A 17,775-nucleotide genomic window follows, 5' to 3' on the forward strand; every position below is an offset into this window, starting at 1 on the left:
TCTCCGAAGTGGAAAGCCTACTTGTGCATAGTGACCTCTGGAGACACGCTTTTCATTATGTCACCAACATCGGTGTAATACCGGCTCTGAACGCAACGATCAGCTGGCAAAATCATGTGACCCATCATGTGACGGATATTTATTTATAGATAGTTGTTTTTGCTTTGGTAAATATGATATTATGAACCTTTGATTAAAACATGACAGCGAAATGTGAAATATGAAGGACAATTAACTATTTATTATACTAAACGAATGTCAGGTTTTAATGTGAGAATATAAAAACAGGAGTGTGTGTGTGTGTGTGTGCGTGTGTGTGTGTGTGTGTGTGTGTGTGTGTGTGTGTGTGTGTGTGTGTGTGTGCGTGCGCGTGTCAGGCTATTAAAATCAGCTGGTACAGCCCAGGCCTGAACGGCCAGGAGGCAGAGTTTATAGGTATATTTTTGCCCTGTCAGCAGGGTCATGCACAGCCTAGGGGCCCTTGGCTCTTGATACTGGGTTTGAGGCCCTGACAATTAAGGGCTCCTGGGGTCCTCCATTGGCTGTTGATTGTGTTAAATTAAATAAAAAGGGGGGGGAACCAAAAAACTATCGGGCCAGGGGCCCTCGTGGGGGTTAATCCGTCCCTGCCTGTTTGTGTCCGTGTTTGTCTACCTACTGGTATAGGCCTAATATAATGGCAGAGGCGTATTTATTCATTCATTCATTCATTCATTCATTCATTCATTCATTCATTTATATATTATTTCATGAAACCAGTTATTGTTAAGAGTGCTGCATGTGTATGTTGTTGGGTGTTTGTGGTTCAACTTGAGTTATGTTTTATTTTCCAAAGGCAAAGCATACGTCAGTGAATTGGGCAACTTTTAGATCTTCTCCTTTCTGCTCTGTCTGGGCTGAGACTGAGAGGGAGTACGATGGCCGGTGTGTGTGTGTGTGTGTGTGTGTGTGTGTGTGTGTGTGTGTGTGTGTGTGTGTGTGTGTGTGTGTGTGTGTGTGTGTGTGTGTGTGTGTGTGTGTGTGTGTGTGTGTGTGTGTGTGTGTGTGTGTGTGTGCGTGTGTGTGTGTGTGTGTGTGTGTGTGTGTGTGTGTGTGTGTGTCCAGACTTGCGGTCTCCCTGAACAAATCTGGCCTGCTTCAGCTACCACACTTGTCTATGGTGTATGCGCATCCTGTCCTCACTGACCAGTTTCCTTGGACAAAGCTGGCCCGTTGGGCTTCAGAGCCTTCCATTTGTGTGTCCACTATACTTCAGTGCAATCCCCTACGTGGCGTATTCTCATACCGTCCTATTATACATGCATGCACCTCATGGTACCATAGCACCACAAAGGCCCTAAAAACAAGGCTCCATACATCCCAATTCCAAAACAAACTGGTCAGACTACTGCTTGCCTAGATACAACAGTAGTGACAACACATAAATGTGTGTGGGGAGGAATTAATTGGCAATTGGTATAACGACTACATTAGGTTAAAAAATAATTGGCTATTCTAAATTTAAAAGAAAAAGAGATCAGTATCTGTCCTTCACTGTCCTCTCTGCACTGACTTCCGCTCCTGGTTAAAAACAGAATAGAATTTAAAATTCTCCTCCTCACCTACAAAGCTCATGGACCTATTGTATCTTAAAGAACCTATCAAGCCTTATAAACCTGCTAGAACACCAGTGCGTTACAAGTATGCAAAAATGCTTGATGTTCCAATAAAGGTTAGAACAGGACAGAACTTTCTCCCAGTTTCAGTCTGTGAAGCAGACACACTCGGTATATTTAAGATTAGATTGAAAACCTGTCAGCCTATGCAATCTATGGCTAGATTGTTTTGATCAGTATTCAAAGTCTCTTTACCAAGTTTAAAGGTTGAAAACTAAGCAACAGAAAAGAACAATAAAGCATGCACACACAAACCAGGTGCTGGGCTGAGTTCAGAATCCACAGAGTAAAAAGAAAGTCTGCACACTAGCTGGGGACACAGGAAGAATGACCTTTAATGACTTAAACAATGTCTAAGCACAACAGGCTAAACCACTGGCAACACAATTAAGCCCAATTTCCTGAACACAGCTAGCTCCATGGACAGGCTTTCAGGCTGTTGAATGATTGTGTTCAATGTGTGTATGGCATGCCCTTGTTTTGACCTGATCTAGATTTGATTTGATTTGTCTAAAGTGCTCTGTGGATGTTAGTCAATTGTATCACAAATGCATATTATTCAGGAAATGTATTATATATTGGTTGTACCATAGAGGTAAAGCAGTCATTTAGGTTTCATAAGGGACACCGCTGTTTGTTCATTGGGCATGATTTCATACAATAACGTTACGTATTGCTGTTGTGGTTGTTGTTTTGTATTATTATTATTATTATTATTATTATTATTATTATTATTATTATTATTATTATTATTATTATTATTATTATTATTATTATTATTATTATTATTATTATTATTATTGATGCTGCTACAATATCTGAGGAACCAGAACAAAATATGTTTGCTCTTATACCTGTATACGAGACATAATAATACAGAACAAACACCATGAACCTTAACCGCCTGGCAAATGTGGAGCATCGATGCTTTCAACTATACTTGTACAATTTACTGAGTCGTCCTTTAATGTTCTCAATTGAGTCATGCCTGTAGAAAACAAAACAAGGCAGCACGTTAATCAGCCCATCGATAGAAGGACATTGATGACGACAATGGATGAGGTGAGTACCACAAATTCGAACATAATGCTGGGGGGCAAGAAACCAATGCACATGTATGCACTTTAATTATAACCAAGGTTACAGCGTAGGAAAGGGAGGAGCTTAATTGTGCTTAAACTGTCTAGGACTTGGCGAAATTGGCGGAAGTTAATGACAACCATTGTGTCATCATTGGTGGTCATGTGGCTCTCACATCCCTCTAGAGACAGTTATAAAGATGGTCCCATGAGCGCCAAACCAGAGAGGATCACACTTAACCACAAGGAAACCCAACTATAGGTGAGCTATACTGCAGTACTCCCCTTTCTTTTCTGTGGCTTTCTCTAGTTACAGCATGAGCTAATCCATATTTATTATCTAGATTATAATTTAGAATTACTGTATATTACTATCTCTCTTTCTCTCCCTCTTTCCTTCCACTTCGTAATGTTTTATCCCTGCTTTTGGTCAGACTGAATTAAATAAAATGTCCTTTGTTCAATAGATTTATTTAATTTAGGTTGATATATAATTTGGCCTATTTTGGCTAAATTGTTCAAATTTGTCAGAATTTGTAAAAATAGAATAGCATTGCGAGCTTGTAGATCATCTATTTTCACAATTTGTCGTATGATGAAGTATATAAGGTTTCAAGAAAATCCAACATACAGTACATCAGTAGGCCTACATCATTGCAAGAGAACAAAGGCAATTTTTTCTCATTGCTGAATTTTAATTACTTACTCCACTTTGTTTGCAGGAGCTTTTCTTTCTTTATTGTTTTGCCTAAAACTGAAGTATTTTATTGTGAAGATCTGGGGCAAATTGGGCAATGATGGTCAACACTGTGATGATGTGCTGCTGGGTCCTCAGCCTATTCCAGCAGTCATTTGGACTGGTTCACAGCAACATCCACCTTGATAACAGTAAGACCAGCCTGAGAAGGACTGAGCCATCCTTTTTCTCAGATATAGGTCAGTTGACAAAGTAAGATTTGGGATTGTACAACATATTTCATACAAAGGGATGTGTTCATTTAATGCAATAGAATTATGTGAGAATGTATCACCCAGTTTTAGTTGGAATTGTAAATTGTTATAAATGACAATTTAATCTATTATACAGATAGCATTATACATTATTTGGTCAAGGGTGTTTGTATGCATAGTACAGGAGGCAGCCATGGACATAATAATACCGAAAACAAACTTTAGTTTTAAAGCGCTATCACATAAGCACAGCTTGACACCGCAGCATTGCATACTGCTGGCCTACAGGGCACTAGCCTCGCGTAGCCAGACGATATCACACTGCGTGGATGATCCACACGTCGAAACGTTGTCACTTTTTACCTGCACCCTGTTAATAAAGTAAGGGCCTAAATTGTCTGAGCTGCTCCAGTGCCTCCTTCTCTCATGATACCTGTCCTGCTTCTGAGATGCACCAGACTGGCCTGCCATAGGCTAGAGGCGCGGTTGGAACTCCCTTCTCTATGACACCCAGTGGTCCTTCAGTGGGTCCCCAGCTAAATGTTTGATATTTTGTGTATTTGTAGAGTCATTAGAAATCTGCCAGGGTCCCTGAGATACAGTACAAACCCCTATCAAGTGAATTAATATAGTGGAAAATCACTTTATTTTCATATGAATCAATTCATATGCACTTTGTGAAACATAATTATGTAAAGAAATATTGAAAATGTCTATATAACTAAGTTTAATTTATTTTTTGGCCTTTATAGTTTCAGTCATTATATAAAAGAAGGCATGGGGATATTCAAACAAGTAGGTGTTGTTTCTAATGTGGGTTGTTGTAACCAGTGAATGTGTGTTTGTCTCTACCTCCGCAGGGGAGACCCAGCGCTCCAGAGCTGATCCCATCCTTTTGCCTGATGAGTCTGTGGAGGAGCAGTTCATGATGGATCCAGGTTCTTACGACGAGGTCAGACTGCAAACACTCCCACTGTTTCTCTCCTTAGGTGAACCAACAGAACAACACTTAAATTAATCATTTTCATTCCACACACTTTATACTGCACGCATGCAGGCACATGTGTATGTGTGCATGCGCACGTGCACACACACACACACACACACACACACACACACACACACACACACACACACACACACACACACACCCACAAGTAAAATGGTATAGTAACCGAAAATGGTATAAACCTAATTTGCGAACCTACTGCCTCATAAAGGACAGATACACGGTAGAACGTTATGTGAAGTATAATTTAAACCAAAGACAACAATCTCTCTGTGCGCAAATACAGTCAGGAACATTACCATTAGCACCTTCTGTAGCTACCTGGCTGCCAGTGTCAAGTTGGATCTGCAGCCTCCAGCCTGCATGCCATGTTGCCACAGACACACTCACGTTATGAGCGTGTAGATCTGTTTTCAGTGTGTGGTGGCACTGGTGCACAATCCTGCGATGTTGACTTTCTTGCTCTTCATACCGTAACAACATTTGACAGTTGACACATCACTTTTTGACTTGAGGTTGACTTGCACAATACATAGGTAGGCCTAATGCCTATGTCTATGCATGAATGTAATAAGCAAAACATACTCAAGAAGAAGAGAGATACTGCTTGTTCTGTGAACTTGGTGAAATTGAAATCGATGTATTTTTGTTTTATGTAAATATTATGACATAAGAGAAATACTGGTTAACAAGATGTCTTCTATCTGTGGAGATTTCCTTGAGTTAAATGATTATGAGAAAATTGAGATAATGTTTTGCTAAAGGAGCTTTTGTTGTGGCAGATTTCATTTGTCAGTTGGGAGAGAAGACAGAATACTCTGTATAACTCTGTAAACATGCTGTAAATGCAAATGTAAAATGGTGTCTTATAAACCCATGAGGGTTGGGCACTTTGTGTCCACCACACGGAAATAAATAAATAATCAATCAATCATTAATCAATCATTCAGTAGCAGTAGTAGTAGTAGTAGTAGTAGTATCATCGTTATTTTAATAATTTTGTATTATTATTTTATTGCAGGATTTCTCTCAGAGTGATGCCATGCAGCACCAGGGCCGGGCCATGCGTTCCCAATCCCCTCGTCGATGTATCCCCCACCAGCAGTCCTGTCTGGGTCACCAGCTGCCCTGCTGCAACCCCTGTGACACCTGCCACTGCCGCTTCTTCAATGCATTCTGCTCCTGTCGCCGCCTCGACCAGTCCTGCACCAACCGACGTACCTAATCAATCCTTCAATGCATTCTGCTCCTGTCGCCGCCTCGACCAGTCCTGCACCAACCGACGTACCTAACACTAGGGCTGGGCCATATGACTTCAAGTCAATATCACCATTATTTCAAACGTTTGCCTCGATTACAATTCATGATTATGCAACGTGTTGTGTGTTTACTGTACTGCCCTACAAAGCCTAAATGCAGTAACTATGGCCAATATTGGGTTTAAAATTGTTTCAACTGGTCAGCCAAATGAGATATTGGCAAATAAGTGATATTACCTAATTGTAAATATGTTCTTGAGTTATTTGTTTATCCCCAAAACCATGAAGGCTAATTTGACCTTTGGGATACACAAATAAGTTGGTGTGTAAAAAAGCGTAGTTATTGCACTTTGGCATTGGCTACATAATGGCTATTTTCTCATGCCACCATTGTACAACGAAGAAATATAATTTAGTGGTTATCTATCTCTATTAATCAGAGTAATTGTTTTTTTTTTAATGTTCTTGATATGCATACAGTATAAGAAATAAAATAAAATGTGTGGAAAAAACTGCTTCTCAATAATTTGTTTAATTTACAGAATGAGCAGGATTTAGTAAGTTATTGTTCTAAATATCGGTTTCAATATCGGTTAATTGCTCAGCCTTAGCCTACCTAGCACCTCTCTCTTCAAGTTTCAGTGGAACTGGAGGTTGTGACAACCAGAAATTCAAAGATGAAATGTTGCAAGATAGCATGGCCTAAGTGTTATGAAGGTGGTGGGAGATCTGCATATCTTTTTTTAATAATAAATGTTTTATTGATTAAAGGAGCATTCAGTGATTTGAGTGATTTGGAAAACCACCCAGTCCGCCCCGGTAACAAAATGTGCACATGCACGCTCTACAGTGGGGGGAAATGCAACAGGCCAACAGCATGTGCACCAAGGCCCGCCCCCACTCGATCATGATCGGAGGAAGGCCCCTCTCATCCTGATTGGATGAAGGCTTTGCCACCCGCCACCAAAACTGAAACTAGGGTTTTTTGACACCAGGGGCTCACTGGGGACAGGGAGGAGCTCCTTATATGGTCAGCACACTCTATAGTAGGGAGGATTATCCAGAAAAAAAGAAAAAATAAGTGATATTTAGATTAAGTCAAATCACTGAATATACCTTTAATCTCCACCCCAATTGTTTTTAAATCGGCCAGTTATAGCGCCACCATATGAGGCAGATTTTTGCGCAAAAAAAAAAAAAAGTTTTGCCACTATACACGGCTTTTCTCATATATTATACTGTAATACTAATAAGCTACAGGAAGGATTATTGGTAATTACCTGAATAAAACCACAAATCCAACATTTATGTATTCATTTCGACGGCTTATTTTAAGCAATATGCATTTATTGAGTGGTGCTAACCACTCCATTAAGTGGCTTTTTGAGTGGTGCTAACTACTCCATTACGTGAGTTTCTGTGGTCTGTCTGTCTCTCCGTATGAGCATGGAAGTACCATCGCAATACCGCTGGATGGCACTGTTAAGCAGTGTCACACGCACGTAATGGTGGGGGTTTTTTTGTACCACAGCATTTCAATGATGTCACGTGCACGCGCGCGCGCCTGCATGTGCACACGTATTTTGTATTTTGCTCAGGTAAAGAAAAGCTGCATAGGCTATTATAGTATTACTAGACCTGCATGTACGTGCCCATCGGCCACCGGCCTACTTGAGAACGATGTAACTTGGGAACCTAATAATACCCGTTGTCAACTTGTCTTAGCACCCATTTTAACTATCTGTCTGTGTCCCTTTTGTGCCCATGGAGATATCTGTATCTCCATAATTTGCAGGTGTGGGGTTGCCATGGCAATCAATTGGCTGAGGCAGAGGCTGGGAATTGCACAGGTGAGGGGGCTGATTAGGCCCACTGGCAGAGCCTGAGCAGAGCCTTTTGTGGTGGTTCTGGAGAACGGTGGGTCCGACCGACTCGATACCGGGGACTGCACTCCCTGTGGGGGTGTGGAACGTGTGTGTCGAATGTGAAGTCGGTGGGGCAAACGGTTCTCGAGTTACGTGCATTACAACTGTACACACACGCACGCAGACACACACGCAGAGACATGGCGCATTTATAGTAGGAGTGGACTAGACCTGTACGTGCCCATCGCAGTCGGCCACCGGCCTACTTGGGAACGATGCAACTTGGGAACCTAATGATATATGTTGTCATAGCACTCGTTTTAACTGTCAGCCGGTGTCCCACATGGAGATCTGTGTATGTGCCTGTGTGTGAAGACTGCGAACTGAAAAGTGTGATTTGATTTGGGTACTCGTACTTGACACGGTGTGAATCTGGGGGGAGGTGTCGGGCTGGGGGGACACTCACTGCCAGCTAGAAACCTGTTATGCAAGTAGGTTAGCAATTGACCAAAGGATTTTTGGGTACAGTGCGTCTATGTGTGGGGTACGCGTTCTAGCGTGTATGCACGTGCACCGTTCCATTCCGTCCCTGCGCGTGCACGTCAAAATGTTATTGGTACCACGGTGTGGGACTGTGTTCTACGAGCATGGCACCACTGACACACACACACACACACACACACACACGCACACACACACACACACACACACACACACACACACACACACACACACACACACACACACACACACACACAGGGGCCAGGGAGGAGGGCTTGTACAGTACAGTGCAGTACAGTACAGTACAGTACAGTACAGTACAGTACAGTACAGTACAGTACAGTACAGTACAGTACAGTACAGTACAGTACAGTACAGCATCACTCAGTTCAGGGTCTGATTTTATTATTATAAACAACTTTCACAATAAGGACAAATACATCAGGGCAATCATGTTGGAATTCGTTTCATTGATTATATGCTAACTAGAGTGACGATGCTGACAGGTTTAGTTGGCAGCGATGGTCTGGTCCATCCAGGCACGCAGCTCGGTGACGCGGGCGTACACACCGGGCTTGGTGGGAGAGCAGGTGGGACTGCCCCAGGAGACGACACCAACCAGGGTCCAGGCTCCAGCCTTCTCACAGACCAGGGGGCCACCAGAGTCACCCTGAAACAACAAGCAGTCGTGTTTTCCTTTTTTTGTTCTAAATGTTATGTTGATGTTTTTCTCTCTGTGTCACTCACCATGCAAGAAGACGCTCCAGAAGCTCCAGCACAGATCATCATGGGTTTGACTCTGTCACCCCAGATTCCATGGCAATCCTCATTGGTGATGAGTGGGAGAGAAGCCTGCTGGAGGAGGGCAGGGGTGCTAGGAGCTGCAGAAAACACAGTATTCAAAGGTTAGGTTTAATTGAATAGTCTGTTGGGTCTGTCTGTGTACCATTGGCAGTGAGATGTTTTCCTGCTGTGGGAAGGGTAGACTGCACCAAGGGCTCGACTACATCATTCTTGATTGTGACTATGGGTATAACCACCAGAGTGCGATGGGGGTATACTTTTTGAGTGGTGCAAACCACTCCAACAACTGGCTTTGTTAGTACCTGTGTGTGTGTGTTTGTGTACCTGTCCCTCAAAAGAATGAGCATGGTTACTATGGTCACTGACATTACGTCAGACCATAGCTGATCAGGCTATATAGGACCTTGCACCACTCAGTTCACACGGGTGTGATTTTTCATCTCCAGCTGACTTTCTAAAACATCCTTTCTTCCCTCTGTTATATATATATTTTTTATTTTTCTTCTTGTCATGAATCACTCCCTAGGTATAAGTGTGTGTAGTTCATTTGATGTACATTAAAAGTGCCCATTAAAAATAGCCTGCTCTACCAATTTTCTCCACTTACAGTAATGGACATCCTATTCTATTCTAGATAATTGAACTGGCCACTACAATAGTCCAGTCACTGTGGTCACCCCCACCCCTGCCCATTTTGAGAGGCTAAAATGGCTTAGGGTTGACGACAGACCGCTCTCAAAGAGCACCTACGAACGGCTGCAATTCTAAACTGGCCCCTGTAAATTTAGTCTTTTGTACGTCTCTAAATGTTCTGATAAATTGAAAAGGGTGGACCCTGTTGTGTAAGTGTAATGCTTAATCATGGATCGTCCACAACGTTTTTGTATTGACTTGTGCAATTCGTTTGAAATGTATACCCATTCTGCATACTGTGAAATAAAAATATATATCAATCAATCAATCAATCAATCAGTCAGTCAGTCAGTCAGTCAGTCAGTCAGTCAGTCAGTCAGTCAGTCAGTCAGTCAGTCAGTCAGTGATGAAAGCTCCTGTCCCTCACCATTGTGGCGGGTCAGGCCCCACCCAGAGGTCACACACTCCATGCCAGCAGGGAAGTTGTCACTGGTGTCAGCCACACACACAGGAGACACACGCGTGTTCAACTTGGCAGGGCTGAGCAGCTTGATCAGCATGATGTCATTGGTGGTGGTCCATTGGTTGTAGCTGGGGTGCATGAAGACCTATCCGAGAAATTACATAAATTAGCTGTTGGGAGAGATGTGAACATTTTTTTCTTTTCTTTTTTTTGTAAATTGTAGACCATTTTAGATGAATTTCATTTCATTTCATGCATTTAGTAAATGCATGGCTTAAACAATATTTTGTAGCCAGGCCCAGGAACATGAAACATGAAAATTTAAAAATATTTTGAGCAGGTAATGGAGAAGAGTGTAAAGATGGAAACCACAGTATCCTGATTCCTGATAATAGATGTAAGAAAATGTTGTGTCCCACACCATACTGTACCTTTCCAACCTTCATGGTCTGGATGTCCTCAGCGTTGGAAGAACGGTCATGCTCGCCCAGGATCAAACGGTGGGAATTTCTGAAAAGGTTTCAAATTAAATAATGGTGGGTGCTTATTAATTAGTTAGTTAATTAGCCAAAATACATATTAGTACCTAATAATAAGTCAGTCTTCTTGTTAGCAGTCATAATGAACATACAGAGGGAGCTGTATGGACAGGACAGTAGACTACTGTCCTGTCCTGTAGCTACAGTACCTACTGGACATTGCAGTGGGCAGCAGTCACAACCCAGTTCTCGTTGATCAGGGATCCACCACAAAAGTGCCAGCCAGTATAATCCTGAATTCAGATTATATTTATCAGCAACAACGCACGCACGCGCACGCACGCGCACGCACGCACGCACGCACGCGCACGCACACACACACACACACACACACACACACACACACACACACACACACACACACACACACACACACACACACACACACACACACACACGCGCGCGCACGCACAGTCAGAGCAAATACTACATACAAAGGATGCTCTATGGAATAAATGCACTGCCCAGTGCCCAGTCTATTATTGACAAAAAACTAAATGTAACACACAATATTGTGTAGATAATAACGGAGACAGTTGGAGAGACGGGTGTTGTAAATAAATGGTGGTGGTGTCGCTGCATATTTACCTGCAGGGAGACCTGCCAGGGCCAGGAGTGAGGCACCGCCTCCTCACCGTTAACAATACGGGCGTACCCAGTGATTACTGGAGTGATGGCAGGAGAGCCACAGCCTGAGGACACACACACACGCACACACGCACGCACGCACGCACGCACGCACGCACGCACGCACGCACGCACGCACGCACGCACACACACACACACACACACACACACACACACACACACAAATTAAAAACTAAAACTTGGATATCTAATTCTTATATCTTCTTCTTCTTCTTCTTCTTCTTCTTCTTCTTCTTCTTCTTCTTCTTCTTATTATTATTATTATTATTATTGGATTCCTAATGGGACTACATATTCTGACAAATATATTAACTTACCATACTCCATAGTATAATATTATAAAATATTCATATTTATTTTCACCCAGTGGCATGTTACAATTATGTCAACGTCATGTTCATTAAAGAAACTGCAAAAATGGCAGGCCTCTTGTTCGTATAAGATTTGTAGGCAGTGATTTGTATAGTGACCCAGACAGGTGTAACTTCAGCACATATACTACCACATTAATTACCATAGGCAGCGCCAACAAAGGCAAGGCAAGAGAGCATCCACAGGAAGGCCATGTTTTCAACTTGACTCTAGCATGCTGACTGCATCCAAGGTCTTTTATATTGGAACACATGTAGGCAGGGCCGTGCAGAGAGCACTGAGGGGACAGGTGCCCAAACCCCAGGAAAGGGCACATGCTGATTTTGGGCACATGTGTGCGTCCCTTGTGCCATTTCACATCAGAAATGTAGTACATTGGATGTGCTAATGGAGCAAGATGTTCCACAATAACTTGGACCATATGTCATTGGACAGTAAAATAAGCATTTACCATGTAAATGTGGTATTCATAATATTCATAATAACCATAGGCTATGTCTATGTCAAATGGTCAACTATACATTTCTGTGCTTATAATCATCATGGTTGGTGAGGAGACATGTCTCCAACATGTCCATTAAAATATATAATTATAATATTTACAAGGGCCACAGGGCAGGCCATGAAAAGGGCAAAAAAGGTCAGGTGCCAATTAAAGGACCCCCTCCCAACCCCCCTGTATGCCTCCCTGCAGATTTGTGCCTGGAGACGGCACTGTCTGCACGTGTCTGCATATAGGCTTCTTATCTCGGTGGGAGTTTGTACAGCTTGCATGTTAGTTATGACATGGGTTGTTCCTCTGAAGGAACTACTGGGGTCTTGTTCATATTTCATGTGAATTCTATATTTCACAGTTACATACAGTAAACGCAATGAGCTTTAGTTTTTAAGTATATTGTAAGTTGCACTCTGATGAACTTTATGCTATTGTGTAATACTAAAGACTTAGCATTTTAATGTCATAGACTTTCTTTTTGCACCCTGCAGAGTGCACAAACTATGTCCTTCATCTTTGCATGAGAATAAATTGTATTGTGAAGCAATTCAATCGCCATTTAATTATGAAACAATAAAATTAAGTGACGAAAATGGAGTAAGGAAATCCTCCCAGAAAAGCCCTTGATGGAAATAACAATTGCATAAGTCAGCCATTGCTGTAGTTTGTACTTTGTTTACAGACTTTCCTTTCCAATTATTTTCTTCTTTTCTTTTCCATTTAGCCCACACGCTAAGGATAATGAGGCTTTAGTCCTTGTCATGTTCTATACAAGTACGGCCATAAGTCACTGGGTTTTCTCCCTGGGTTTCCGAGGCTACTAGGGTTCTTGACTCAAGGTCTTCCTGTAACATATGTTTATTTCCCAGGTCCTATGCTGTCAGAAATGCTTTACATGCACGTCAGCTATGCATTGTCATTATGAAGTCTCATTTACAGAATAGTAAATAAATAAACTAATTGCATTATTTCTGTAAAGACCATGGCCAATGTTCAAAATATTTTGTAGTAGCTAGATTTAAAAAAAATCACACCTGTGTGAAATGAGGGGCGTTAATATATTAAATTGTAACTCATGTTGCTATGATTAGGTGATGTAATGGTGATGTAAAACAAACGGTGACATTGTTAATGGCATTTTATGTTTGTGTTAGGGACAAGATGTACATTTTCCCTTCATTGTCAATGGCGCTTTTAAAACAAACATTGAACTATTGCACGCTCTGCTTGCGCAAGTAAAAACAAAGAAGTGACATAGCCCTAAAGGGCACGCATGCATCCGCCTGTTGACGGCAGACTGCTGGGCGAGCGCTGGCGCTTTGGCATGGGTCAGATCAACATGGAATGAATTTTTTACTGGCCATATAAGGAGCATGTCTTGAGTGTACAGGGTTTGATGAGGTCAGATCAACATATGGAATGTCAGAACAGGTGAGCTCCATACAGTATATGGAGATCTAAGGGTGGTAGCGGGGACATTCTCTTGAGTGTACAGGGTTTGATGAGGGCCCAGGTAGGGCCGGGCCTTAATTCTCGGGTCTGTTGAGAACTCTAGTTTTTGCCGGCTGCCGGACACGGCTGCACTAATAACTTTGGGGCAGGCCCGTCTAGAGTTTGAAATTTGAATGGACAGGTATAAGTCAAAAGGGAGACATCAAAGAGGAAGGATGGATGGGGAAGGATCAACATATGGAATGTCAGAACAGGTTCTGAGCTTCTGACATATATCCATATATGGAGATCTAACTAAGGGTTTGAGGTTTGAGGTCAGATGTACTGTAGAGTTGCTGGCCCATATTGATGACATCAGGGATCTCCATATATGGGCTTAACTGTGACATCAGGGTCTCCACATCTCCATTATGTCACATAATGTCACGAGACCTGGGCACCATATAATATGACAAATACTTATGTTCTGCTATAGCTCAAAGCTCAAACCTAACCTTTGAATGATGTGTGTTAAATTCTTTCCAGCTCCTGAAACCCCTGACCTGCTCCATGGCAGGCTACTGTGGCTTCAATATTTACACTCCTTTCCTTTAACTGCTCATAATACATTTTGGACATTTGTCATGTCCCTGGCTGCAGATTGGAAAATATCATTGAAGCCATGCATTTACTCAGCAAACAACTGTGTAATTTCTCTGATAGGTCTTCGCTACAAAAGTTGAACCATCAACAATGATATCCTGCTGATCAAGCTGGCCAGTCCTGCCACGTTGGGCATGCGTGTGTCTCCCGTGTGTGTGGCTGATACCAGTGACAACTTCCCTGGTGGCATGAAGTGTGTGACCTCTGGATGGGGCCTGACCCGCTACAATGGTGAGGGATTTTTTAATCACTGACCACAGTGACTGGACTATTGCAGCGGTCAGTTCAATTATCTAGAATAGGATGTCCAAGTAGAAAGTGGAGCAAACTGGTATCTCAATCCTCAATATCTTTATCTTTAAGTTACCAAATATTCTATGCTCTTGTTCAGTATATAATTCTGTACAAACGGCAAAGCTTCAAGGTGATTTCATGAAACCTAACAAATGTTCTAACACAGATCAAATGTCTTCTTCTCATGAAGCATAATGAGAAGACAATATTATGACAAATATTTATGTTCTGCTATTAGTCCTTAGGCCGGGTGAGATATCGTTGCCATAAAAAGGGACAAGACATATGTGGTATCATTTTGTTCGTCTGACATCCAGGAGGGCTAAATTTTGTGATAGCAGTTTCAGAAGGGCAGCTGAATATGATTTTAGGGGTATAATCTGATTATGCAAAACCATATAATACATTGTTATCTAAACTCCAAAATTATTCACTTTTATGCACATTTCTGATGTTTGTACCATGGATGGGCATGACCAACATCATAATAGAACAACAAACATGCAAGGCCTTGTTATCGGATATCCTTGCCATAAAAAGGGACAAAGCGAATGTGATTTTTGTATTGCTACATGTCTGTAGTTTATGAAATGATGTGATAGCAATGTCAAAATGGCAGCTGATTACTTGTTTTTGGCCCTTATATCTGATATATGATGAAAAAAATGGTATATAGTGAAAGGCATAACTCAACGACTAATGGGCCGATTTGGATGATTCTGACATCAAAGTATACATTTTCTGGGGTGCTGAGTTGATTTAAGAGGTGACTGAAGCAATTCAAGTTCAGGGTCATATGTCAAAGGTCAATGTCACGGTAATTTTGGATCCAAAATGTCCTATAATACTACACATGTTTTTGGATTGGTTTTGATCACATTTTCTCCTGTCTACCTCTGATTCGGAAGCCGTAGATTAACGTTGCACAGGTTGTGGAAGAGCGCCCTCTATCGTAAACACTGAAAACACAAAATTGTCTATAGATGTCAATGGCTGTATTGAACTATGCAACTTCTTCCTCATCAGAACTGTCCTGTTCAACTGTAGACATTGAATCTTCCTCAGGTGCTTGGTTTGTACAGTTCTGGAGTTTGCAGAGGTCTGTACATCTCAAACCATTGCTGAGACAACTGCAGTTAGGAAGCTTGCATACTTGTGCACATTTACAGGCCAAAAACTCAAGGACTACATCTGGTGCAGGGGCTGTGCGCATCCACTGAATTGCTAACTCTCCACCATCAACAGTTGTCCATCCACTCTGTATGGGATCTGTTACAGATGGGTGAGTCTGCAGAGAGCATCTCCATATTCTAGTCTGGTAATTGGCACAGAGGGCATGGAGAAATAGACATTCTCTACATGGTGGGAGTTGACTGGAATCAGCCTCCCCTCTCCTGGCACAGAAAAGATGGTAGCGGAACTCGTTCACATCACTGGAGGTGGTCCCAGACAGGTACCAGCTACAAGTGAACTGCTGCAGTCGGTCAAAGAGCTCTGTTGAAACATCCCAAGTCTGGCCAAGTTGTTTGAATGTCTCTTGAAAATCAGGGGTTTTCTTCAATAACCTCAGTGCATTCAGATTCACAAACCGTGTGTGGTTTTGTGTACCACACTTCTGATAGATAGGACAAGGGATGTGTTTTTGGAATGCTAAACAGAGAACCATTTCATCAGTATCTCCAGAAGTAACATAATACAGCTTGTGTGGTCCTCATTTACTCGTTTATTACATGTTTCCCTGAGTTGCGTTGTGTGCTGGGGTACAACCTTGAGTTTGAGAGTTCCTGACTCTTCAAAGTAATGTCTAAATGGTTTCTACATCCTCATAAACCTATAAAAAGACGTATCACTCATGATTCTATGATGTTTAATTCAGAAGTTTAAGTACCCTGTTTCAGAGAGGCAGGTATTGTGGATTTGCCTGGTATGGCTACAAGAAGTATAATTCAGCATGTCTGTTGTTCTATTATGATGTTGGTCATGCCCATCCATGGTACAAACATCAGAAATGTGCATAAAAGTGAATAATTTTGGAGTTTAGATAACATTGAATTATATGGTTTTGCATAATCAGATTATACCCCTAAAATCATATTCAGCTGCCCTTCTGAAACTGCTATCACACAATTTAGCACTCCTGGATGTCAGACGAACAAAATGATAGCACATATGTCTTGTCCCTTTTTAGGGCAACAATATCCGATAATAAGGCCTCTGGCCCAAGGACTATATACAGCTCAAAGCTCAAAGCTAACCTTTGAATGATGTGTGTTTTCTTTCCAGCTCCTGACACCCCTGCCCTGCTCCAGCAGGCGGCTCTCCTCACCAACGAGGACTGCAAACATTTCTGGGGCAACAAGATCAGCGACCTGATGATCTGTGCTGGAGCCTCTTCCTGCATGGTGAGTCATCAAGATGACATTTAGACATGAAACCAGGGGTCACCAGTATATCTGTACAAGCCAAGGACAAATGTGTCCGTGACAAAGACTTAATTGGTCTTGCCCGTGACATTATTATAATGTTCCTATTTTGAATACTCAATTACTGAATGTCAAGTCTCCAGGTTTTCTTCATAATTGTATACACTGATTCACTATGCACTATGGCAGTACAACTACTGGTTCTCAAATGTTTTATTTGTAAAGACCCCCTTACTGTAACTCTGAGAGTGTACAAATGGAACAGACCTGTTATGGTCATTCATAACATGTGTGTTTATGGACATTTTATATTTCATCATTGTGTATGTCCGTGGCAAAAAAAATGTTTTGACAAAAATGTCCACAAGCAAATGACCCCTGCATGAAACACGTAAAAACACCACTGCTTGTTGTTTCAGGGTGACTCTGGTGGCCCCCTGGTCTGTGAGAAGGCTGGAGCCTGGACCCTGGTTGGTATTGTCTCCTGGGGCAGTGGAACCTGCACTCCCAGTCTCCCACCATGCCTGGTGTGTATGCCCGTGTCACCGAGCTGCGTGCCTGGATGGACCAGACCTAGGCTGCTGTCACAGGGCAGCCCGTGCCCTATATATATTGTACAAATGACATTGTTATTATTCCACACAATGATTGCAAGAGGTTTAAATGTGTTTATATTTGTATTGACACTGA

General features: G+C 42.0%; 1 protein-coding gene and 1 pseudogene across 2 annotated transcripts; one reads left to right on the forward strand and one right to left on the reverse strand.

Moving 5' to 3' along the window:
• Positions 1-8,827: 8,827 nt before the first annotated feature.
• On the reverse strand, positions 8,828-11,972 carry LOC306919035 (chymotrypsin A-like; the record flags this gene model as incomplete). Its single annotated transcript, XM_079496131.1, has 7 exons — positions 8,828-8,989; positions 9,067-9,200; positions 10,184-10,364; positions 10,651-10,729; positions 10,912-10,991; positions 11,347-11,450; positions 11,921-11,972. The coding sequence occupies 7 exons, from the start codon at positions 11,970-11,972 to the stop codon at positions 8,828-8,830; spliced, it is 792 nt and encodes a 263-aa protein (XP_079352257.1).
• A 2,476-nt stretch (positions 11,973-14,448) lies between these two features.
• On the forward strand, positions 14,449-17,662 carry LOC306919777 (chymotrypsin A-like; annotated as a pseudogene). Its single transcript has 3 exons — positions 14,449-14,599; positions 16,946-17,064; positions 17,505-17,662. The product of its transcript is annotated as a chymotrypsin A-like (transcript).
• Positions 17,663-17,775: the final 113 nt, after the last annotated feature.

The sequence above is a fragment of the Electrona antarctica genome (genome assembly GCF_951216825.1).
Source record: "Electrona antarctica genome assembly, chromosome: 3".
Classification (NCBI taxonomy): Eukaryota; Metazoa; Chordata; class Actinopteri; order Myctophiformes; family Myctophidae; genus Electrona; species Electrona antarctica.